Here is a 25,376-nt window from a genome sequence, read left to right on the forward strand (position 1 = left end):
AGTCTATTCCCTCGGTCTCCCCCCTGAGGACTATTCTTTTGGGGAAACCCTACATACTTTGAGGGAACACTTTCACTGGGAAGGCCAAGATTACTCAGATTCCAAGAAAAGGCTCAGGGATTTTCTCTTGCTCCCCCAGCATAGGCCTCTGGCTAATCCCTCCTGTCTTAGATATATTATATGATGTGTACACAGAAGCCAGCCTCAACCCAGATGCTTTACCTCCAGCTCCGGTTAAACCAGACAGGTATTACCGGGTTCCTGATTCATACCAGTTCCTATGCAAAAGCCATACTGCTGACCCAGAAACTATTTCACAGGGTCCCAAGGGAATTAAGGCCTCTACTGCTAAAAACCCATTACCTTCAGAGAGAGATTCCAGAGCTTTAGAAAGGTGGGGGAAAAAGGTGTATACCTCGGCCACTTTAACCATGAGGGCATTAAACTGTCAGTTCCATATGTTAAAGTATTAACAGTTTTTATTATCTGAGTTGAAAAGCAAAATGACACAACCTGAGCAACCAGATTTAAAAGAGTTGCAGGATTTGTTGCAGAGCAAGTGGGTAAACATATCTTGCAGTGTGGTTTTGATGCTTTAGAGGCCTCATGTAGAGCTGCTGTTACAGGGTCTGTCATACGTAGACATGCTTGGCTCAAAGAACAAGCCTAACCAGATCATGTCAAAGCTAAATTACTAGATGCACCTCTTCAAAAAGATGTATTGTTTGGTGTTAAAGCTGAGGAGGTACTAAAGAAAATGGAGGAAAAGGCGAGATCAATGCAAACAGTGAAAGATTTCCTGCAGGTACAACCTCCACGTTTCAGCAGAAACTGACCTTCAAAAAATTGGTCCTTTCCAGCCACGGACAGACCTCAGAGGCAGATACAGGCACCCGAGAGGTAGAGGGCAATCTCAAGGATCATTCAGAGCCAGGCAATGGCAAGCACCAACCCCAAGAGGTGGAGAAGATAGATCACAGTCATTCAGAAAGCAGACACAATGACTTTCCCCTTTACCTGCCAAGCAAAGCTTTAATGGCAGCACCTTTAGGCGGAAAACTGGCATTATTCTCAAAAAATTGGCATATTGTCACAAAAGACAAATGGATCCTGGACATTATAGACAGAGGCTACAGATTCCACTTTCACACCCTTCCAAAAATGGGAGGCATGCCAAACCTGCCACAGAATCAAAGGGCAGAGGCACAAAAACAAATTTCAGCTCTCATGGACATGAAAGCTATTCAAGAGGTGCCTGCAAAAGAACAAGGTCAAGGGTTTTATTCCAGACTATTCCTGGTACTAAGGAAAGACAAAGATTGGAGACCTATTTTGGATCTTGTATCAAATATTTACAGGTACCAAAATTCAAGATGCTCACATTACAGCAGCTTCTTCCCATGCTGGGCAAGGAGTCTTGGCTGGTAACATTGGACCTCAAGGAGGCATACCTGCATGTCCCTATCAGACAAGATTGCAGAAGATACCTCAGATTTCTTGCAGGTTCAACCCATTATCAATTCTCTGCATTGCCCTTTGGCTTATCTACTGCGCCCAGAGTGTTTACGAAATGCCTGGCATCAGTAATTGCCTTCTGCAGACTTCAAGGAATACAAATATACCCATATCTGGATGACTGCCTGATCCAAGCGGACAGCAAGGACATACTTCTGAAACACCTGGTGATTGTAATAAGACTGTTGAACTTTCTGGGATACACAGTCAACAAAAAGAAATCAAAATGAATACCCTCTCAAACAATAATTTTCCTGGGTGCCAGCTTGAATACAAACACCCAGATGGCTTACCTCACGCCAAACAAACAAGGGCAACTATCTCAATACTTCAGCAAAATGGCAACCTTCACCAGGCTGACTGCAAGGAAAGTCCTGCAGGCTCTGGGATTCATGGCATCTTGCATCCTGCTGATCCCATGTGCAAAGCTGCATATGAGGAAGCTTCAATGGTACCTAAAAAACTTATGGTCTCAACACAGCCACAGTTTGGAAACAATTATACCACTCATTCCATGTCTTCAAAGGAATTTCTGTGGTGGGCTCAAGCATGCCAAAGAAACAAAGGTCTCCCTTTCTGCATACCTCAAGCAAATCAAATCATCACAACAGACGCCTCGGACTACACCTGGGGGGCACACATGAAAGATCAGTGCATTCAGGGAAAATGGTCCCAAAAAGAGAAGCACCTACACATCATCCAAAAGGAAATGCTAGCAGTGCAAAATGCTATTATGGCCTTCAAAGACCTACTGCATCCAGGCCAGCTAGTGATAAGGACAGACAACACCACAGTGATGTGGTACATAAACAAACAGGGGGGAACTCATTCATACCCCCTGTGCAGACTAGCTATGACCCTTTGGAACACAGCTCTGGAATTGCAAATCCAACTTCAGGCACAATTCCTGCCAGGGAAGGAAAACACACTGGCAGACAGCCTAAGCAGAAATATGACAGATCCACATGAATGGAAGTTGCATCCTCAAGTTTTCGCAAAGATAACACAGGCATGGGGACAGCCAGACATAGATCTCTTTGCTACCCACAGAAATTACCAACTGAGAAAATTTTGTACAAGGACCTATCATCCACAGGCCTGGAAAGTGGACGCACTTTCCTTCAATTGGACAACATTGACGGTCTATGCCTTTCCGCCTCTCCCTCTGCTGCCCAAAGTTCTATTAAAAGCCAGAGCAGAGAGGCCAAAAATGATTCTCATTGCTTCAGACTGGCCAAGACAACACTGTTATCCACTCCTGAAGAGCCTGACGCATTCCCCACCATGGATCCTACCTCTAGTGCCTCTTCTGTTGTCCCATCACAACTTCAAAACTCTTCACAGCCAGCTCAAAATCCTAAATCTAGCCGCATGGAGAATCCCTTGATTTCACAACAGACCCTCCTCTCCAAGGAGGTGCAGGATGTCATCTTGGAGGCCAGAAGACCTTCCACTAGAAAAGCCTACTCCGCCAAATGGAAGCGGTTTTGTGCCTGGAATCAGAAAAAGGGCCAGAATCCCTGGGTAATAAATATACCTCAAATATTACAGTACCTAGCTGAGATGTTAAACAGTGGACTTTCCTTCTCCTCCATCAAAATCCATGCTTCAGCCATTTCTGCACAATACAACACGGATCCTCCTTTATTCTCTCATCCTCTCTTAAGACAGTTCCTCAGAGGGGCTGAGAATATAAAACCCCCAAGGAAACCACCAGTCCCTGCTTGGGACCTCAACTTCATTTTGGAAAAACTGACCCGTCCTCCATTTGAGCCAGCTGCTTCAACAGAACTACAATATTTGTCATGGAAAACAGCCTTCCTTCTGGCTATCACCTCAGCACGCAGGGTTTCGGAACTACAGGCCCTCATGGCTGTGCAACCTTTTATCATTTTCCATCAGGACAAAGTTTCCTTATGAACCAACCCTACCTTTATGCCAAAGGTAGTATTCAGTGTAGCCTTGAATCAGACTATCCACTTACCTACCTTTTACCCTAACCCACAAAACAAAGGGGGAAGACTACTGCATTCCTTGGACATTCACAGACAACTACGTTATTATTTGGACAGGACAAAGCCATTCAGGAAATCCGAGCAACTCTGTGTCCTATGCTACAGGTGCTCAAGGAAAGGCTATCTCCAAACAGACAATCTCAAAATGGATAGCCCACTGCATACGCTTTTGTTACTCATTTCATGGAAAAGCTGTGCCTTCAAGCATCAGGTCCCACTCCACAAGGGCCACAGCTACCTCTGCAGCTTTCCTCAGGGGGGTCCCTACCAAGGACATTTTGGAAGCAGCCACTTGGAGTTCAGTGCACTATCACCTTCCATTTTACTCAAAATCTAGAGCGGGATTTGCCACAGCAGTCTTGCAGGGCATCCTGGCTCCTCCTAGTTCCACTTAGTGCCTGCCACCCCTACTTAGCTTTGGGATTCTACCCATCTGTAATGACTGCAGCTGTATGCACGATGAACATAGTACAGTTTTGTACCTACCATAAATGTAGATGTTCGAGTGCTCATACAGCTGCAGTCCAGGTTTCCCTCCCTCCATCCCCTCTTAGGACAGGCCTTATGACAAACACCTTCTCATACAACCTATTTGGGGTATTCTTTTATGGTGTATTTGCTTGCAAACTACTGTTTTTTGATTATTCTATATTGCATGACTACATAAGTTTGTTTTGCCTTCCTTCTGGGGGCACCTGACATCTGGGGCAAGGAAAACTGAAGAAGATGGCGTTGGCTGATTCTTTTATACCCCTGCCGCACTGACGTCAGGGAAGAAGCGACTACAACCAATGCCGGACCTAGACTTTGGAATTCGGCCGACCGAGGACCCACCTGACGGCAGGATAACCCATCTGTTATGACTGCAGCTGTATGAGCACTCGAACATCTACATTTATGGTAGGTACAAAACTGTACTTTTCCGCCTATGTTCCTGACATAACTAAAGAAGGCCTTGTGATTATCTTTAGTGTCTAGGGCAATTTTTCTTTCGAAACTGGCCTTTGATGATTTTATGAGGGATCGAAGTTTCTTGCTAATACTGATCAGTGATGCCTTCCCTTTTTGGGATTTTGCTCTGTGATGTAGTAGCTTCCTCCTCGATCCATGCATTCCTGCAGGTGCTCATAGAATGCATTTGTAAAGGATTCTGTGGCTAGGGCTGTATTATCCTCTGGCCCAGGGGCTTTGAAGGATTCCACCTCAGTCTTGAGAAGTGCAAAGTTGGCTTTTGAGAAATTCTTTACAGTGATTTCCTTGGCTGGGGGTGTGGATGGGATATGGATGTCCAGGGAAATTTGTTTATGGTCTGATCTTACCAATGAGGGGTTTACCTCTGGTGTGGAACATAGAGTCCCCATGTTGGTGATGACCAGGTCCAATATGTTGTTCCCTCTTGTGGGAGTGGTGACCAGTTGTTCCATTGCGAGTTTATAAATTCAAGGAACCGTTGGGCGAGGGTGTTTGGGCTTGAGTAGTTTTCCCAGTCAATGTTTGGGTAGTTGAAGTCACCCAGTAACATAGTGTTTGGAGAGACCTTCATATTCTCCAGTGTTCTCAGGAATGCCAAGTGGGGTTCTTGCAATAGGGAGGGTGTTCTGTAGCAGGCTACAAACTGAAAGGCAGTTTTGCCCGCTGTTAGTTGCACATGGATGGTTTCCGATGCTTCGTGCAGTGCCACTGACCTGGAGGTGTAGGTATCTTTGAATATAGATACTCCCCCTCCTTTTGTGCTTCGGTCTGAGTTTTGGGGCCGAAACGCATGGTATGAGTTATAACCTGGTAGTGCTGTGGTGCTCTCCGGAGCCTTGAGCCAGGTTTGTTACTGCACAGACATCGATGTTCTCCATTTCATTCATGTGGGTACAGATGAGGGGCTTGGTAGAATGGAATGTTTATGAAAACAGCCCACTTGATGACTGTACCTCAGCTTCTGGTCTTGTGCATCACAAATTACTTGTCACTTTTATCTAGCTGGTCTTCCTGAGTACTTGTGATTTTAACTGGCACTGTTTACTTGTTGTGAAATTGTATAGCACTACTTTACTGTTTGTTTTAAAGCTGACTTTCTGGGGAATAGTTTTCTTTTGTGGTGAAATTGTCCCTACTGGATCTTCCTTCAGAAATGTTTCTCCTTTTCTTTCAGATACGCTGTTTTAGCTCTGTGTGATTATATGAACTGCTAAATGAACTGCAGGCTTTTTAATTTAAAGCAGTATTTGTAACCCATCTTTCTTTTCTCTTATCTAGCATATGGTATTGGACTTTTGGTGACTTTCGTTGCTCTGGCAGTGATGCAGGTTGGCCAGCCAGCTCTACTCTACCTAGTTCCTTGTACCCTCCTCACAAGCCTTGGAGTTGCTTTGTGGCGACGGGAGCTCTCCATGTTCTGGAACGGCAGCGGCTTTGTGGTGAATACCAGTTTGATATGAGTGTCTTCAACAGTACTAATAATGTAATCCCTAACTAGAAATAAAGTTGAGTAACACTGCAGTATTATGTTACAATATCTCTGTATCATGCCAGAACGTCATTGTGTTATCTGGTCCTTGCTGGTTATGTACATTTTTGTTTAATCATAAGAGAGTTTATATTCCAGTTCCTTAAAACTGTAAGACCATTTGTTAGAAAAAGATGACATAAACACAAGTAAATCCATTCTGAAATACTTCATGCATAGAACAAGTTGAAGGAACAAAGTGGAAGTTTCAGCCAGGAAAGGGAGGGTGGGCAGAAGAAAGCCTGGGTGGGAGGAGTGATGCAAAGAGTACTGACAAGTGATGAAAAGATGGAGCTAGACATGGCTAAGCAGAAACCAGTACCATAGGTGGGCAGGAGGGAACACTTGGGGAGAAGGGAAAGGCAGGGAGCAAAAGAGGCAGCAGTGGACATCTCTTGTATGAAGAGCACAGTATGCATAAGGGAGGCGTTTACATGTACTGTAAGGAGGCAGGTCGCAGATGCACACAGTGAAAAAGTCAGAGAATGGTGGAAGTACAAGAGGAAATGTATGTATTTGCCTTTGTTTACTGGAGAAGTCTGACTGGGCTTAAAAGACCCTTTTCGGTAGTGGCCCAGGGATACAAGTTCCACACAAGATAGCTGCACATGAAAAAAAATGTATGCACATAATGAGATTGCAGTGATATAAAAACAGGCACCAAGTTAACAGCATACTGTATTTACATGAAAGATCAGACAGTAACAGAGAATTTAACCATCTAAATGTACCAATTAATGACATTTTACTTGAGGTAAAGGTTGGGCAATAAGATCTTAAAGAACAGAGTGAGTATGAAGCAAATCTGTCATTATGGAAAGGAGCAAGGAAAGAAGAAGAGAAAGATGAAGGGAGAAGAGATGAAGAAAGTGGGAAGGAGGGGAGAAGAGATGAAGAAAGTGGGAAGGAGGAGAGAAGAGATGAAGAAAAAGTGGGAAGGAGGGGAGAAGAGATGAAGAAAAAGTGGGAAGGAGGGGAGAAGAGATGAAGAAAAAAATGGGAAGGAGGGGAGAAGAGGGGGAAAAGTGGGAAGAAAAGAGTGTGCTTGGATGAAAAATTAGGTTAGTTAAGTAAGATAAAATTGTGAATATGGCTAAGTATTTATGTATGTAAGCTGGAAGGGTGGAGAACGTTTGCAGGTAGAGGCAGTGGCATGGGGAAGGAAGCAAGTGAAAGGAGAGCTACTGTGGAGAACGAAAAGAGCGATTTGGGTGATTGAGTCAGTCACAAAAAAAGGAGAGCGAGTTTTGGTAAGTGAGAAGAGAGAGGCCAGATTTCAGTGAAAATTGTACTTTGGGCTAGTAAAACATGGGAGGTGACTGAAGTGAGCATTGGGAGAGGGTGGATGCATGTTGGAGAGCATGTAGGCATTGTCTGTCTGACAGGAGAGAGAAATGAAGTGGCGGCAAGCAAAGCCAGGGAGACAGTAGGTAGATGTCAGAAGAGTGTGTTGGCGGTAGCATTCGGAGAGAGCTAGGGAGTGCAATGACAAGCTGTGGCAGTGAGCAAGGGAAGAAAAGATTCCTTCTGTTCTAAGACCGGTTTTAAAATGGTGGAAAGCCTGGCAGAGACACCAGTTCTTTGCAAGAGACAGGCTCTGTCTTAGGCCAGAAGGGACAGTAGTGCTTAGTGCTGGGTAGGAAACGTGTCTCAGCAATTGTCCCTATAAACTAAGATTAGGTAGAAAGGGGGACTGACTGTAAACCAAGATGAAAGGGGGAGGGAGACTTACAGTGGCCAGAAGGGGGGAGGTAAGTAATATAGCCAATAGTTAGAAGGCAAAAAAGATGTATAAAACACAGTAAAAATAAAGAGAGGTGGTAAACATAGTAGGGAAACAAACAAGGGTGATTTTGACCGTGACTGAGTAGTGGTCTTACTCTGCAGTGCAAGGGGTTGGGTATAAAGATTGGGAGAGGTACAAGTAGTGTTCTCGGAGAGGAAGATGGACATTGGTTGTTTCACAGAAGTGTACAAACCAGTGACAAGAGGGGTGGGAGATGAAGATGGCTGGGTATAGGTTGTTCAGAAATGACAGAGTAGAGAGAGAGAGAGATGATGGTGGAGCATCAGTCTACACAAAGAAGGGCATCAGATGTGTGGTTAGAGTGGAAGAAGACCAATGACCAGGAATGAGGCAGGGATGCTGCATCCAGGATTAGAAGCTAGGATAAGAGTCCTGACATTTAAGACAAAAAAGGGAGGTTAGAGACTGGAGGGGATTTTACAGGGTGTAATTTCTCAGACATATCAAGGGAGGAGGAGGAGGGATTATACAGGGTACAATTTCTCAGACATATCAAGGTCAGAGAATGAAAGACTTGGAGAGAAAAAGGAGTGGAGCAGGACTGTTAAGGGGATTGATTCTAACTTTCATGGTAGAGAGGAAACAAGTTGATTGAGATCCTGGACCATGATTGTTCGGTTAGCTGATGGCAGTAGTATACCAGAAATGGCAGCATTTTGGATGTGGTCCTAAGCCGTAAATAGGGTGTTCTTTGACGTCTGGGTTTAAGTCGCTGTTGGGCAGCAGTGATGGAATGTTGCCATTTAAGCCGCTGGGTAAGAGCGAGAGTAACAGATTATGGATAATGCTGTACTGCAAGAGGTGGTGCTCAGGGCTGAGTGAGGACACTGGAAGCAAATCAAGCAGGCTGTTGGAACGAGTCAAAGATGGAGTACTCAGGGCTATGGACAGTGGTGTGAGGAAGAAGTGAAAAGTGAGGGCAGCCATTGTAGCTGTATAAGAATATGAGGCCAGCAGTTAGGGCAAATGATTGTGACTACAAGAGGTAAAAAGGAGGGGATAGGAAGATGGAGGAAGGGAGCACAATAAAAGAAGGCTAGCAAAAAGGCAACAGAGATGGTGAAGGCTGCAGAACATAGCTCTCAGCCGTACATCTCCAAAATGAGAAGTAGTAACTGTGGGGAACAAATGGGCAAAATTTTGGATTTATTATACGGCCAGGAAGCTCAAAGCATAGTTATTAATTTTTTCTGTAATATTTAAGAAGAGTTATTTTTTGAATTAATATGATTCAGTACTATTTACTATGGATATCGGTTTAAACAAAACAATGCATTTCTTACACTGTCAGTATGGAGCATAGAACTGGAGACTCAAAATGAAGTACAGTTGAGCGGTATGCAAAGGCTAAACCTGGAAAGGAGATAACAGAGGGTATCCAAATAAAAACAGACTTTTTTATGTACAAAGCAGAAAGAAGGGAGAGAGGGATAGAACTAGCTGGGCTAAGCAAAGCTGGACGAGAGATTTCAAAAGACTAGGAGAAAGCTGAAGTACTGAATGAGTACTTCAGTGTTCACCAAAGCTGGACGAGAGATTGCAGAAGACTAGGAGAATGCAGAAGTACTGAATGAGTACTTCAGTGTTCACCAAAGCTGGACGAGAGATTGCAGAAGACTAGGAGAAAACAAAGCTGGACGAGAGATTGCAGAAGACTAGGAGAAAACAAAGCTAGATGAGAGATTACAGAAGACTAGGAGAATGCAGAAGTACTGAATGAGTACTTCAGTGTTCACAGAGGAAAACAAGTAGGTGGCTCCCATGCAGTGAGGGAGACAGGGCAGAAGTGGAGAGAAGAGCAAACTGACATCTTGGATAGTGAGGGAGGCGTTTCAGAGGGAACTGTGCGGCTGCACAGGATATCCTAGAAGGACTAGATGGGCAGCCTACCAGAGTCCTTAGAAATGTGCTGATTGTGTTGGCAGATCCACTGATAGATCTTCAGCTGAAGAATGGTAGGTAACAACTGTGGTAACCTTGTCCAAGGGGTAGGGGGTAGGACAAATCCAGAAGATTACAAGCTTTTACCTAACAGCAATGGTGGAGAAGGCCATGGGGAGAACCTGGCAGTTTTTTCTGGAAGACTGCAATATCCAGGACAACAGCCGACATACTGATAATTCAAAGGAGCTGTTAGGCAGACTGATCCAGCTTGACTATTAGGGGCTGTCCTAGATCAGTACACTTCAGCAAATTTGTTTCATGTATCTGACGGGATGTAGAACCAATGTTGACACGTGTTTTAACAGGCAGCAGTGAAAGATTTGGGGAGACGTGTATGGAGGAATTTAGGCAGATCAAGTGGTCTAAAAGGTAGAAGTTGAGGTTTGCTGCTGCATGTGGTTCACTGCAATACTAGCCTGATGCTTTATCTGAAGGAAGTGAAACTGATGGCAGCAGAGCAGCAAAACATGTCAGGCTGCCGATTACACACCGTTTGAACCACCAGAATCAAAGGAGAGAGCAGTGGCCCATGTACACTCTTTTCCAGAGATGGCACCCAGGGATCTTTTATGTCTTTCCACCCTTCCCTTCATTTTCCATATGTCTTCAACTTTCCCTCAGTGCATGGACCATTGTCAGATATGATGAGAACGTCATGTTTCCCCCCCTGCCTTGGCAGTATAGATTTTAATGTACTAATCACACATGTACATTTTCTGTTTGTCAGTTTGGTTTTGGCTGGGAAGCTGATGTAGTAATCTACACAAATAAAACAAAGTGACATGTCTGAATTAGAATAAATTGGTGCCTGTCAAATCTCCATTGATCTCTTGGCACTGGGAATGGTAGTAATTTTTCCCTCAACGGTTCTTATATGTACTGAATATGGCATGTCTGTAAATTGCTTGTTCTGTTTCAGCCAGGATTCCAGACCATTAGGCTCATAGATACTTACTAAGCTATTGATTCTTGAGGATCGTTAGTAGCCTAGCCGCACAGTTCCATGAAGGTTTTGGCCCTTATATTTTCAGTATGAATGTTGTCCCTGTGGATGTGGGACAGGGGTGCTAAACCAATGGTTTCCCATCCATTCATCCAGATTAGATTTGAGTAGTGTAAGAAATGACTTGGCTTTATGTGGAGAGGAAAGCAGTTCCAAAGAAGTGTTCTGTGTCATATGTATCCTGTCTCTCCAACATGCTCTATTTATGTAGCAAACAAAAGTTAGATCTCTTAAGGGGGTATCTATGCCCCCAATGTTTTTTCAAATGTACAGTAGGTCTGACAGAATCGGGTCTGCTGAGTCCCTGTACATGATGCAGAGCTAACATCTCAGCAGTGTGAAGAGGAACAAGGCTTTTCTGATGTCTGCATAGTTTTCTGATTTAGACCTTTGATTTTCTTAGAACCATTGTTGGGTGTTCAAGTTATGTCAAATACAGTGGAATTATCACATCCCCGGATGTGCATGCTGTACTCTTAGTAATAAGCTGTGCATTGAAAAAGCACTTCCCACAATAGTAGATGTGCAGTGATTGAAGGACAGTTCTTTGTCTATATTGGTTCCCAGATTCCTAACTTTTGGGCCATTTATGGGTGTGTTGTCAATGTGATAGTTCCAAGGCATGTCTTGCTGAAGATTACTGTCACATATTTCATGGCATTCAGTTTTAGTCCATAGTTTTAACTCCAGCATTTGGTTTGGGAAAGCCCCTCTTGGAGGATCTTGGTGTCCTCTGGGGAGTTTATGGTGGCACCATGTTAAGTCATCTGCAGACTTGGTCAGCCATAAACTAGCTTTGACCTCCAAGAAGTAAATACTAAAAAACTAAAAAAAAAAAAAAGTCCCTCAAGGACTGAACCCTGGGATACATCACAAGTAACATGCCTTTTGGAGAAGGTAGAGCAGCTCCCCAGTAATTTCCTGGTCTCTATTGGTGAGCCAGTTTGCTATCCAGTAAGTTACTTGGTGGTTGACATTTAGATGGGATAGTTTATGATATCTGCGTGTGGGATGGTACTGAGCACCTTTGCATGGTCTGGATAATGTAGTGTGTACTGATTTGCCTTAACCCTTTGCTTCAGAAAACTTAACTCATTCAATCCAATGGACCTTAGGAAGTTTGCATGGTAGCTTCCAGTGGGCGGAGCCTAAGTCTTTTGATAGAATGAAATTATGTCCTCACATTTCAACAAAGGTTCATATCTCTGGAACCATAGGGATTATGAAAGAAGTATAAATGGCAAACCCTTCAGCGCAAATTATTTTTATAGTCGTAGTATTCTTAGATTCTAGGTCTTAAACTGAATTTTATAAGTCACAGTAAACACAGTAACTATTATGTTTGTGATATTTTGTAAACAACTTACAATATCTCCGCAATCACTCAGGTTAACACACATATGCTGCCAGTAGCATTTCATTCATCTAGCTGAGAGCTTTCATATGAGGCTAAGGAGTTCTGTCTGCTGTTGAGATATTTAGAAAAATATGAAAATTATATCTATATAAATTAATATCATAAAAACAACAGTCAATATCTCTTTACATGCACTAGACAGTCGTCAGATATTAATGCAGTTGAGTTTGCCATTGTGTAAGCTTTAAGATGAAATCTTTTAAAACCTTGTACATAGTATGGGTTTGGAACTTAGTCTTTCGGCTTTTCCCGGTTAGGGGCCGCCACAGCGGAACTCTGATCCACTAATGATTGGCAGTGGATTTTACGGTGCCAAGTTGCCAGCCTGACACCCAACCTTCAAAGAAGGCAACACCCATTCATGCACGCACCTACTTGCATGTCTTTAAACATCGTACGACCATGGGGAGGACATGCAAACTCCACACAGAAGGCGCTCCAGCAGAGAATCGAACAGGAGAACCTCTTACTGTGAGTTGACAGCACTAACTATGATGCAAAATATGACGAGCAATATTTGATGCCTAGATGAGTTAGTAGGAGTTAACTGCAGATGCACCTGGAGGCATCACTCGGATGTAATGAGTTAAAGAAATCAACCAGGTTAAGTAGGCAGGATCTACCCATAACAAATCCAGACTAGCTTGAGTCGAAAATTTGTAGATTGTTTTTATGTATTCATTCCATACTGACTCCATAACGTTACAGATGAGTCTGGTCAGACTTATGAGTCTATAATTTCCCTTTAGAAGCACCCCTTCTTCTTCAGCAGCTTTGACAAGTCTGCTGTTGCAGTCCCCCTGAAGGACAGCATGGCTGTGTGTGTTAAATTCCCCATGGCTTATTTGTTCTAAGCACCATGCAGGCTCAAATCTTTCTCTACAATGGATAATGCCTTGTGGTCTTGCTAGGTGTCACCCTTTATGGTGAGCCAACACACCTCCCTCCCACTTGGATAGGCAAGTCAACAGTGGCCACTCACTTCCATCTGCCTTGGCCAGCTGCTACAGATACTCAAGTTGGTACTAGAACTTGGGTCATTTTCAATGTAATCAGGGCTTTATTCATCTACAGCACAGAGCCGTCTGATTTGTAAGTGGTCTTGACCCATAGGCATCTGGTCTGTTCTCTGTCTTGGGATCACATCTCCTGTACCATTCTGACTGGCATCTGCTTGCAAGACTGCTGGCTTATTCACATGGTAATGTTTTAACTTTATTGCATTTGCAACTAGATTCTTTGAGCATTTCAAAAATATTCCTTAGATCCATTTTTAGAATATATCTTGGTGTAACAGCTTTCTTACATGCGTTATCTTAAGACTTGGGTACAGAATTTGTGTTATGCTGCATCATTTCTAGAAACTTGTGTATTTGACTGCCTGTCTTCTTGTTTTGTTGACTTTTTTTTTTTGCATCAGGTGTCAGACTCACTCTCATTCAAGAATATGACTGTTATTTCAGACTTATCACGTGTTTTATCTTTCCTGTTGTTTAACTTGAAATTATGTTGTCTGTATCTGTTTAGTAGCTGTATTGTTTTCTTCTTTTGCTCCTCTTATGTCTGATCTTACAGTAACAGATCATTGCTCATGTTTATCGCACCTTCTATGGAAGTCTAAGAAACCTGTGCCTTCCTAATTGTGTCTGTCTGTTAATATATGCAGATGTTTTGTGTTTCGCTGTTGCAGTCATTACATTTGGGTTATCTGCTTCCAGGTAGTCCTCAGTTGGCCTGATTAACAAAGTCTTGGGTCCTGCGTCGGTTGCTGTCCCTTCTTCCATGACGTCAGGTCATAAGGGGTATAAAAAATGTGGCCGATGCCATTGCATCATTCTTTATTGCCGTGAGGTGCCTGAAGCAGAAGCAGTTCACAAGTGCCGGTCGGCTGACTCCTGAAATTTTCGTTTTAGAGTTTCAGAACTGAAGTCTTCAACTAAAGCCAAGTACCCCGTTGGGGAAACTTTTTCTTGCTCCTTACCAATGTCAGTAAAAGTTAATAATTGTATTACTTGTGGAAAGCAAATACCTCATAAAGATTTTCATTCGTGCTGTAGTACTTGCCTAGGCCCTGACCACGACGTACCTTGCTGTCGGTTTTGTGCTTTATTTAATCGGCGCACTATCCGTCTGTATATTTTCTCCTCTAAATATTTCGATTCTCGGTTTAATTATCCAGAAATGTCATCGGTTAACCATCCGACTACCGGGATTCTGAAAAAACGCAAGGATAAAGACAGAGACAGGCCGCCCAGGTCCAAAACTGCCGACGACGCTTCTCCTAAGCCGGTCGCCAGTTCGCCGGTACTCTGTTGCTTTCACAGCCCCTGATACCTGCAACTTCTGATTCGCAGGCCTCTACTGAGACCCATTCGGAGTCCTGTATGCCGCAAGATGCTTCAACTATGGAACCCACGGATGTCTCTACCTTGGATGGGTCTGGAGCCGCTGTGCAGGCACCGGCTTCTGAGGATGTATTCAGGCCTACGGACTTGCATATTAAACCGACGCCTTCTTTACTTAGGCCTAAATCTTGAACCATACCTAAAAATATGATGCCCAGACCACATGCTCAGGCCTCTATGCCTAAAAAACAAGTATGGCTGAAGATCTAATAACTCTAATGGGGGTAGCCACCCCCCCCCCCTTCTAAGAGGCCTAGGACTGAAGTTGATTATGAATCCTTCTGATCAAGATTCTGTTTTTTCTGATTCGTCTAATGATCTGAATTTGCCCTATTTTACTTATGAAGATTCTGATGCAGAGGACTCCATGCCCTCCTGATGATTTTTCTTTTGGGGAAACCTTGCATACTCTAAGGGAGCATTTCCAAAGGGAAAGCCAGGATTTTTCTGATTCATAAAAGAGGCTTAGGGATTTCTTTCTCCTACCTCAGCATAGGCCTTTAGCTATTCCTCCTGTACTAGACATTGTTGATGATGCTGTTTCGGAATCTAGTTTGGCCCCTAATTCCTTGCCTCCTGCTCCCCGAAAACCTGACCAATACTGCAGGGTCTCTGAGACCCACAAGTTCCTTTTTAAAAATCCTATTGCAGATCCAGAGACCATTTCACAGGGCATTAAGGCTTCTACTGCTAAAAATCCTACCCCTTTTGATAGAGACTCCAGGGCGCTGGATAGATGGGATAAGAAGGTTTACACATCTGCAGCCTTGGCCATTAGGGCTCTAAACTGCCAGTTTCATATGTTAAAGTATCAGCAACATGTTATTGGACTGCTTAAACAGAAAATGATGTTGATTGCTGACTGTGTGGAAAATAGAGAATTACAGGATTTAATGCATTCTGCTGAACAAGTTGGAAAACGTACTTTGCAGTGTGATTTTGATTCATTAGAGGCCTCTTGCAGGGCTGCTGTTACTGGGTCTGTGCTCAGAAGGCATGCTTGGCTTAAGGAGCAACCTTTTCCTGATCATGTTAAAGCTAAATTGTTGGATGCTCCCTTAAATCAGGACTGCCTGTTTGGCAACAAGGCTGAGGAAGTTCTTAAAAAGATGGAAGATAAAGCTAAATCTTTGCAAACTGTTAAAGATTTCTTACAAGTTCATCCTCCTAGATTTAGCAGGCACTGGCCCTCTAAGAATTGGTCCTTTCCAACCCCTCTTAGGTCTTCTCAAGCCAAGGCCAGACACAGCAAAAATGCCAGGTTTCAGTCCCAGGGGACACAGGACTAAGCAGTGGGGGGGCCTCCACTTCCTAATCTGGGAGTAATAAGACTCCCCCTATGGTAAACTGTCTCAATGACTTCCTTTTAAAATTTCAAGCACTTATCAACTGATTGCCCCTTTTGGGGGGAAGGATTGCTCTTCATGCAAAGAATTGGGAACTCATTACCCAGGACAAATGGGTTTTAAATATAGTGTCCCAGAGATACAGATTTCACTTCCACACGTTGTCAACACCAGGCGGGTGGCCGGACCTACCCCCAAATCAGTGGGCAGAGGCCCAAAAACAAGTACTTTCTCTCAAGCATGGGAGCTATTCAACTGGTACCAGAAGAGGAAAAGGGGCAAGGTTTCTACTCGAGACTTTTCCTGGTACCCAGAAAAGACCATTCATGGCGCCCTATCCTGGACCTGTCTACTCTAAACACCTTTTTGGAGATTCCAAAATTCAAGATGCTAACTCTTCACCAATTACTTCCTATGCTAGGCAAAGATGCCTGGTTGGCAACACTAGATTTAAAAGAAGCATACCTGCACACCCCAATCAGGGAATCTTGCAGAAGATATCTACACTTCAAAGCAGGCTACACAAACTATCAGTTCTCTGCACTGCCCTTTGGCTTATCTACTGTGCCCAGGGTATTCACTAAGTGCCTGGCTCCAGTTATTGCATTTTGCAGGCAAAGAAATATTCAAATATACCCATACCTGGACGATTGTCTAATTCAGGAAGAAAGCCAAGACATACTTTTGAATCATCTGGCCTTTGTTCAAAGGGTTCTAACTTGTCTGGGGTGCACCATAAACGAAAAGAAATCACACCTGGTACCCTGTCAACAAATTATATTCCTGGGAGCAAGCTTGAATACAACTTCCTGGATGACTTACCTCACCCCAGAGAAACAAATTCATTTGATAACCTACTACAAATGAGCTGTTGATATAGAATGAAGTTTGGCCATGATGAATGTAAAATCATGTATTTCAGTAAAAATGTACCTATGCCACTAACTGAAGTTAACCAGTGTAAATGTCCGATTATTATGACATCAAAATTATCCTTTAATATGCATATTAAATTTATTTGTACTAAAGCAACTAAACATATGGGTTATCTTTTTAAAAATCTTTCCACCAGAGATGAGTGATGCATATGACTTGTATTAAACCTATTTTAGAATCTAATTTGCTTTTTTTGCTTGTAGTTTTGGGCAATTAGAGAAGTTAAAGCAAAGATTTACCAAAAGCATGTTATTAGTTAAGGACCTTAATTATAATAACAGATGCAGGCATTGAAGTGTTTTTTTCATTATGTAAATTATTACTAACTTATAAAACCTTTCATGACCTTATATTACATTGTATGTATTAATTGGATATGCAAGTGTAGTAAAACATTCAGCTACAATACTATGAAGTTTAAAACTAAATGCATGCACTGTTAAGACCCTGATGCCCAAGTGTAACTACTAAAATAAGTTGTACAAGGGCTGGGGTTGGTGTAATGGTTAAGGTGTTTACTTCAAAAAAAAAAAACAAGTAAAATATTTTATCCTCACCTTTGAAAGGAAAACTAGCTAGGCTTAAAATGGCCCACAAGGGCAGCTAGACTAGTCCTTCATATGAATGTATAAAATGACTGTCTTACGGAATAATATACCAATTGAAATGCACTAGGCACAAAGTATTGACATTTTTAAAAAAGTTTGTGTAATTGATCAGGTAACAAAGTTTATGAACCATGGATTTAAGGAGGTAACTTTGCCCAAATAATATTTTTGAAGTATATAGCCTTATGGTGTGTGGCTTGCCCGCATAGTTGAGGGTGCATGGGGGCTTATCTCTTGCAAACATTTTTTCATTGTTGTTTTGCAGCTTTGAGTTTTACTGTGAACCTGTGGAGCCTTCCAAGGTTTTAGATGTTTTGGGTTTGAATAATTGCACATCATATAAACGAGATGTGATTATTCATAGTGGACCCTGAATTAGTTGACCGTATACACACAGCTCTATTTTCCTTGCCTTTCAACCCAGTGCTCAGTGCTTCAAAAGTATCTTTAGACAAATTATTACACTTTGCACATTTGAATTCAGCATTTTGCTAATTAATTATCAGCATTTCTTGCCAGCTACATGACGCACAGTATCTTTGATGCATTATCAGGCTTCGGATTATCAGTTTGTGCCACCAGTCAGTTCATTTTCTTATTTACATTCAACCACATGTAGATTCTGTTGCATTTGTTTTTTCTCTTACAGGTCTTTGCCAAATGTGTTAACACAAGGCTTGAGTTTCATCTGCACAATATTTTCTGCCCACCTTGTGACGTCTTTTTTTTTTTTTTCCTCCATTACTCTTTGTTTTCTGGGGTAGAGCACTGATGTCCATAGACGTCTTATATTGCATTCTCACATGAAACTGCTTTTTCATATCCATTACTGTTAGAATGCATTATCATTTTCTCAGTATGCCTTTTTAACTCAGTGTATCTTACAGATACCTCTCTCCACAATTAATGCTTTTATCTATGTACTTGTAGTTTTGCTTGCTGTGTACACATCCACAACATAAGGTCAAATCTGCTTGTGTTAAGTGTACCTTGTTTTCATGGTTTCTTAGACCATAAGCTGTTATGTCCATCTTTAATGCTTCATACAAGTCTGCAGGTTCACTGTCTTTACATCTCTAACCAGTGCGTGACCTTATCCCCTTTTAAAGATGCAGATGGAAGATAAGTGACCCTGGCTTTCTAGGCTCGGAGTAATTATTCTTCCTCTTTCCAGTCTCCTTGGGAAAAGTGATGGAAGTGTAAGTATGCTCAAGGCTTTCCCGAGCGACATGCAGAAATGCGCTGTACTGCACACTTAGTCATGCCACTTGTATCTGGACTTTTTTTCTAACTGCAAGTTATACTTTGTTGAAGTCTTGAAAGCAAATCTGTTTCTTCACTTCTGCAGATGTATTTTGTGTACAATTTTACAGAAAACTCTGTATACAAACTGGACACTGGGAATAAGCTTCTGGTCACCACTGAGGTCTTCAGTTAGAGTTTCTAGAATGAATGTGTATGATATGACATATTTATTTGCAGCTAGACAGTAACGTTATAACTCCACACACGCCACCTGATAAAGGCCAGTTAATTTGCCTCCCTCATGATGTGTGTATGGTTAATCTGTAGTCATACCATTTATGTGCACATAGACTCAGTCTTGGGTTGTCCCATAAAGTTAGAAAGGACTGTTTTTTGCCCTCTTTGTATTGTGTTTGGAATATTTGACAGTTACCAAGTAGATTGTTTCCAGTTAGATTGCAAATTACATTGTGTTCTTCCATTATTTGGATCTCAAGTGTTTGAACATGGCAGACTGCAATCTTTCAGGTTTATATCTGCTGCCAGTGCTTGTTTTAGGAGTTTGTCCATTGCAGTCATCTTTATCATGGCCATTTGCGTGCCTTTACCAATCATCTTCTTTTAGCCCTTAGCTGGCTGCAGCATTAGTCCTTTTGAAACATACTGCTTCATTTGGAGTCTGTTGTTTTTGTTCCTGTCCTCAATTTTTTTTAGTTAGGGTGCTTTTGTATATGTTTCCCAGTGTTGCTTACTGCAGGGAGCCCCTCAAAGTATACATAAATGTAAAAGTGTTTGTTTTTTTAATTTCTCCCAAATCTTTTGGGTTTCTTATACCATGATGGGAGTGGACCCCATTCCTAAGTCAAAGTACGATTAAAGTTTGTGAAATTACTATTGTTTCAGTCTTTGATGTCAACCAAAAGTGCTTTTCATAGCACCCGCAATTTGCCAAGTTGTGACTCCTGCAATTTGTACAGGGTTACATGGATTGGTAACATATCTAAATATGATTGTAGATTCTTTTTTTATAAAACCTGTTGCTCTTACTATTGGAACTGTCTGGGTATCTTTCTTCCACATTGCTCTCATTTCTGCCTGCAAATCCTGATATTTTATGACTTTGTCTCTGTCTGTGCAAGACACTGTAGTCACTGGGTGTGGTGATTTCATTGATCAGTGCTACTTTTGTCTTTTCTTGGACCACTATATCCAGTTTTCTAGCATCTAGCTTTTGAACTGTTGGTAATGGATGATCCCATGAGATATAAACATTTTCTGTGATGCTTTGTGGCTCATGTTTCCAGTGTTTTTCAGCCACTTCAGTACCATAATGTTTGCACAATCCCCAGTGCAACAGTCTTGCCACATTATTATGCCTTTCAGTATACAGTCCTTCTGCCATTAGTATGTCACAACCAGCAACAAGGTGTGCGACTGTTTCCAGTTCGGTTTTACAAAACCTACATTTGTCTGTTTCTCCCACATGTTCAATGGACTTTCTAAACCAGCATGTACGTAGCTCACTATCTTGGGCTGCCAGTATTAACTTTTCATCTCTTGGTTTAAATTTGCCTATCCTTAATCATTCCTGCATTTGTTTCTGATCAACATGAGGTTCTTCCAGATGTTTTCTGTACTTGCAACTGTATTTCTGCTTTTTCCACATTTCTTGCCTTCTCATCTGTCCTTCACCTTATATTCTTTCTTTTGTTTTTTGGCACATTCCTTTGCTGCCTGATTTTTTTTATCTACTTCTGGTTTGATTTCCATTCTTGCTTGACGCCAATATGCTTCTGCTAAATTAAGAAGAGAAGTCATCTTAGATTTATTCTCCTCATGTTTCAGAACTTTCACTACATTTGGGTCTTGTGAGGTCCGCAGATATGTGTTGAGTCCCACATTTTCAGATCTATACATGCAATCAATTTCAAGGAGGCCCATATCTCCTTTGGAATGGGGAATATATAATCTGGGCATGCACAGATTTTTATAAATCATTTGGTGAGCATGACACATCCTTGTTTTCCTGTCTAATCTGTCCAACACGTTTTGGGGCCAGTCAGTCACTCCAAAACTGTAAGTTAGGACAGGAAGTGCAAATTGGTTTATAACCTGGATTTTGTTCCTAGATGTCCACGCTGTTTTCAGAATTAATGTAAGTCTTCTAAAGTATTCCTTACTGTGTTCTGGTCATCTGGTCAGATTTGTTTGTTTTGTTGATCCTTCATCAATTCCCAAATTTATACACTCCCTCTTGCTCAAGTTATTTTATATCACATTCTTGTTGGAAAACTGATGTTTTCCTGGTGCTGCAGATGTTCGTGTTACACTGCTGCAGTCATCACACTTGGGTTATCTGCCGTCAGGCGGTCCCGCAGTCGGCCCGAGTTCCAAAGTCTTGGTCTGGCGTCGGTTGCTGTTGCTTCTTCCCTGACGTCAATGCGACAGGGGTATAAGAGGCAGCTGATGCCATTTTCTTCAGTCTTTCTTGTCACGCGGTGCCCGAAGCAGCAGCAGTTCGCAAATGCCGGTCGGCCGACTCCTGACATTTTCAAATCGAATTTCAGACCGAAGTCTTCAGTAAAGCTAAATACCCCATTGGGGAACCTTTTCTTGCCTCAGTCCAAAGTCAGAAAAAGTTAATAATTGCATTTCTTGTGGGAAGCAAATACCTCATAAAGATTTTCATTCTTATTGTATCCCTTGCCTAGGTCCAGATGTTACAGGTTGTCGGTTTTGTGCTAGGTTTAATAAACAAACTATTAAACGTTGGTTTGATTTCGCCCGACATTATTTTGGTAGAAAATTTAATTATACCATGCCATCTGAGCAACCGATGACTGGGGTGCATAAAAAGCGCAAAGATAAGGACAGGCAGCCGAGACCCAAACCAGACACCGAGGCCTCTGCTAGGCCAGTCGCTGGTTCTCCGGTTTTCAGTGAGGCACCTACGCAGCCCCTGACGACCTCTGATTTAGAACCCCAGCCTGCATCCAACTCCCAAGTGGAGATTGCAGGGCCTCCAGAGCCTTTATCTTTAGGCCCTTCCGACTCCATGGCTGATGGGGGACTCTGGTGCAGTTGAAAGGCCGTCAGTTGCTGAAGGTGTCTTCAGACCGACTACACTTACTATTAAATCCTTTGCAAAACTGAAAATTCCATTAAATGTAAGGAAGCCTGTACAGCAGTCTCCAGTGCAAGGCCCCATGCCTAAGAAACAGATGCTTAAGATGGCCGAAGACTTAATTACCCTAATCAGGGGTTCCCATCCCCCACCTGACAAAACGCCTAGACAGGAGGAGGACTACGCTTCCTCTGACCAGGTTTCCATTACCTCAGATTCTTCTGAGGAACAGGAGTACTCTTTTCCCCCTTATGAAGACTCTGATGCTGAAGAGAGTCTATTCCTTCAGCATCTCTCCCAGAAGACTACTCTTTTGGGGAAACTTTACATACCATGAGGGAACATTTCCACTGGGAAGGCCAGGATTACTCTGATTCTAAGAAAGGCTCCGAGAGTTCCTCTTACTACCCCAGCACAGACCCCTTGCTATTCCACCTGTGTTAGACATTGTGGATGATGTTTATTCAGAATCTAGCCTTAACCCAGATTCATTACCGCCTGCACCAGCCAAACCAGACAGATACTACAGAGTCTCTGACTCACATAAATTCCTATATAAAAGCCCTGTTGCTGACCCAGAAACCATTTCCCAGGGTCCCAAAGGGGTTAAGGCCTCTATTGCTAAAAATCCTGTACCGTATGAAAGGGATTCTAGATCACTAGACAGATGGGGAAAGAAAGTATATACCTCAGCTACTCTAGCTATGAGGACCTTAAACTGCCAGTTTCACATGCTGAAATATCAACAATATTTGTCTCAATTAAAACAAAAAAATGAGCACTCATACAGAGCAGCCTGATTACAAGGAAATGCAAGATTTGTTGCATGCAGCAGAACAAGTGGGAACACATACTTTGCAATGTGGATTTGATTCCTTGGAAGCTTCTTGCAGAGCAGCTGTAACAGGGTCTGTCATTCGTAGGCATGCCTGGTTAAAAGAACAAACTTTACCTGATCATGTTAAAGCAAAGTTATTGGATGCACCCTTACAGCAGGATGTTTTATTTGGTGTGAAAGCAGAAGAGGTTTTAAAGAAAATGGAGGATAAGGCAAAATCTATGCAGACGGTCAAGGATTTTTTTACAGGTCCAACCCCCTCGTTTCAGCAGAAATTGGCCAACCAAAAACTGGTCCTTTCCAACTTCTGACAGACCTCAGAGGGGCAAATACAGATGCCGAAGGGGCAGAGGTCAGCCACAAGGCTCTTACAAGCCACGACAATGGGGTGCCACAACCCAGAAAGCAGGAGAAGACAGGTCTCAAACTATCAGAAAACAATCAAGCAAATCACTCTTGGCAGCTCCCTTGGGAGGAAAACTTGCACTTTTTGCAGACAATTGGCACATCATCACAAAAGACAAATGGGTCCTAAATATTGTAACTCAAGGATACAGGTTCCACTTTCACACTTTACCAAGGATAAAAGGAATGCCAAACCTGCCATCAAATCAACGGGCAGAGGCTCAAAGACAAATTACAGCACTCATGGACATGAGAGCCATTCAGCAGGTTCCTACACAGGAGCAAGGACAAGGATTTTACTCATGACTCTTTCTGGTTCCCCGAAAGGACAAAGCCTGGAGACCCGTTCTGGACCTTTCAATTCTAAACACATACCTGGAAGTACCCAAATTCAAGATGCTCACACTACAGCAACTTCTTCCCATGCTGGGCAAGAAGGCTTGGCTAGTAACGTTGGACCTCAAGGAGGCATGCCTGCATGTCCCTATCAGACAAAATTGCAGAAGATACCTCCGATTTATAGCAGGTACAACTCATTACCAATTCTCTGCACTGCCTTTTGGCTTATCTACTGCTCCCAGGGTCTTCACAAAATGCCTGGCACCAGTAACTGCATACTGCAGACAAAGAGGAATCCAAATATATCCATACCTGGACGACTGCCTTATTCAAACAGACAGGAAGGACATTCTTTTAAAACATTTGCCGTTTGTAAAAAAAACTACTAAGTTGCCTAGGGTACACAGTAAACGAAAAGAAATTAAAACTAGTGCCCTCACAAGACATATAATATTCCTGGGTGCCAGCTTAAATACAACGGCCCAGATAGCTTATCTCATGCCAGACAAGCAAGGACAACTGACTCAATACTTCAAAATGATGGCAACAAAGACCCAACTCCCTGCAAGAAAAATTCTGCAGGCAATGGGATTCATGGCATCTTGCATACTACTAATAACATATGCCAAAATGCATATGAGGAAATTACAATGGTACCTGAAAAGCGTATGGACTCAACACAGCCACAGCTTGGAAACAATAATACCACTAATTCCCTGCCTTTAACAGGAGTTTCTATGGTGGGCTCAGGCATGTCACCTCAACAAGGGTCAGCCTTTCACCTTGCCCACAGCCAAGCAAACAATGACAACAGATGCATCGGATTACGCCTGGGGAGCACACATGGCAGGACAGTGTATTCAGGGCAAATGGTCTACAGATCAAATGCATCTCTACATCAATCAAAGAGATGCTAGCTGTGCAAAATGCCCTAACAGCTTTCAAGGACCTCCTATATCCAGGACAACTTCTAATAAAGACGGACAACACCACAGTGATGTGGTACATAAACAAACAAGGGGGCACACATTCCTACCCCCTATGCAGGCAAGCAATGACCTTGTGGAACACAGCACTGACCTACCAAGTTCAACTACAAGCACAATTCCTGCCAGGAAAGAAAAATACATTGGCAGACAAACTAAGCAGAAATATCATGGATCCTCACAAGTGGAAACTAGACCCACAAGTATTCACAATGATAACTCAAAAATGGGGGAGCCCAGACATAGATCTGTTTGCCTCCCTCCCCCCAAAACTACCAACTGCTAAAGTTTTGCACAAGGACATACCACACTCTAGCTTGGAAAGTGGACACCCTCTCATTCAGTTGGAAAACACTAACAGTGTATGCTTTTCCTCCACTGCCTCTTCTGGCAAAGGTGCTGCTAAAAGCCAGATAAGAGAGGCCACAAATGGTACTCATTGCTACAGACTGGCCACGCCAACACTGGTATCCAATATTAAGAAACATGGCTCAAGGCCCACCATGGATTTTACCTCAAATTCCTCACCTGCTGACTCAGCAAAACAATCAGATTCTACACAGCCAGCTCAAGACTTTAAATCTGGCTGCATCGCAGATTATCTAAACAACCAGTCTACACTTCTCTCTACAGCTGTTATGGATGTCATTCTGGAAGCCAGGAGACCCAGCACCAGGAAAGCCTACTCAGACAAATGGAAAAGATTCTGCTCCTGGAACCAGGCTAAAGGCCAAAATCCTCTTGTCCCAAATATTCCTCAGATTCTGCAATATTTAACTGAGATGTTGCACAAAGGCCTTTCCTTTTCATTTACAATTTTTATCATGGAAAACTGCCCTGCTGCTAGCAATAACTTCAGCACGAAGAGTCTTCGAGCTACAGGCCCTAATGGCAGTGGAGCCTTTCATCATTTTTCATCAAGACAGAGTCTCTTTACGAACTA

General features: G+C 42.6%; 1 protein-coding gene across 1 annotated transcript in view; it reads left to right on the plus strand.

The window, feature by feature from the left end:
* The window catches only part of SPPL2B (signal peptide peptidase like 2B), an 859,053-nt gene that overhangs the window by 703,994 nt on the left and 129,683 nt on the right, over positions 1-25,376 (plus strand). The window contains exon 13 of the mRNA XM_044054743.1: positions 5,781-5,941. Within this exon, the coding sequence (XP_043910678.1) occupies positions 5,781-5,941 (161 nt within the window). The remainder of the gene's footprint in view (positions 1-5,780; positions 5,942-25,376) is intronic.

The sequence above is a fragment of the Protopterus annectens genome, chromosome 13.part0 (assembly GCF_019279795.1).
Source record: "Protopterus annectens isolate FY-2018-M chromosome 13.part0, PAN1.0, whole genome shotgun sequence".
Classification (NCBI taxonomy): domain Eukaryota; kingdom Metazoa; phylum Chordata; order Ceratodontiformes; family Protopteridae; genus Protopterus; species Protopterus annectens.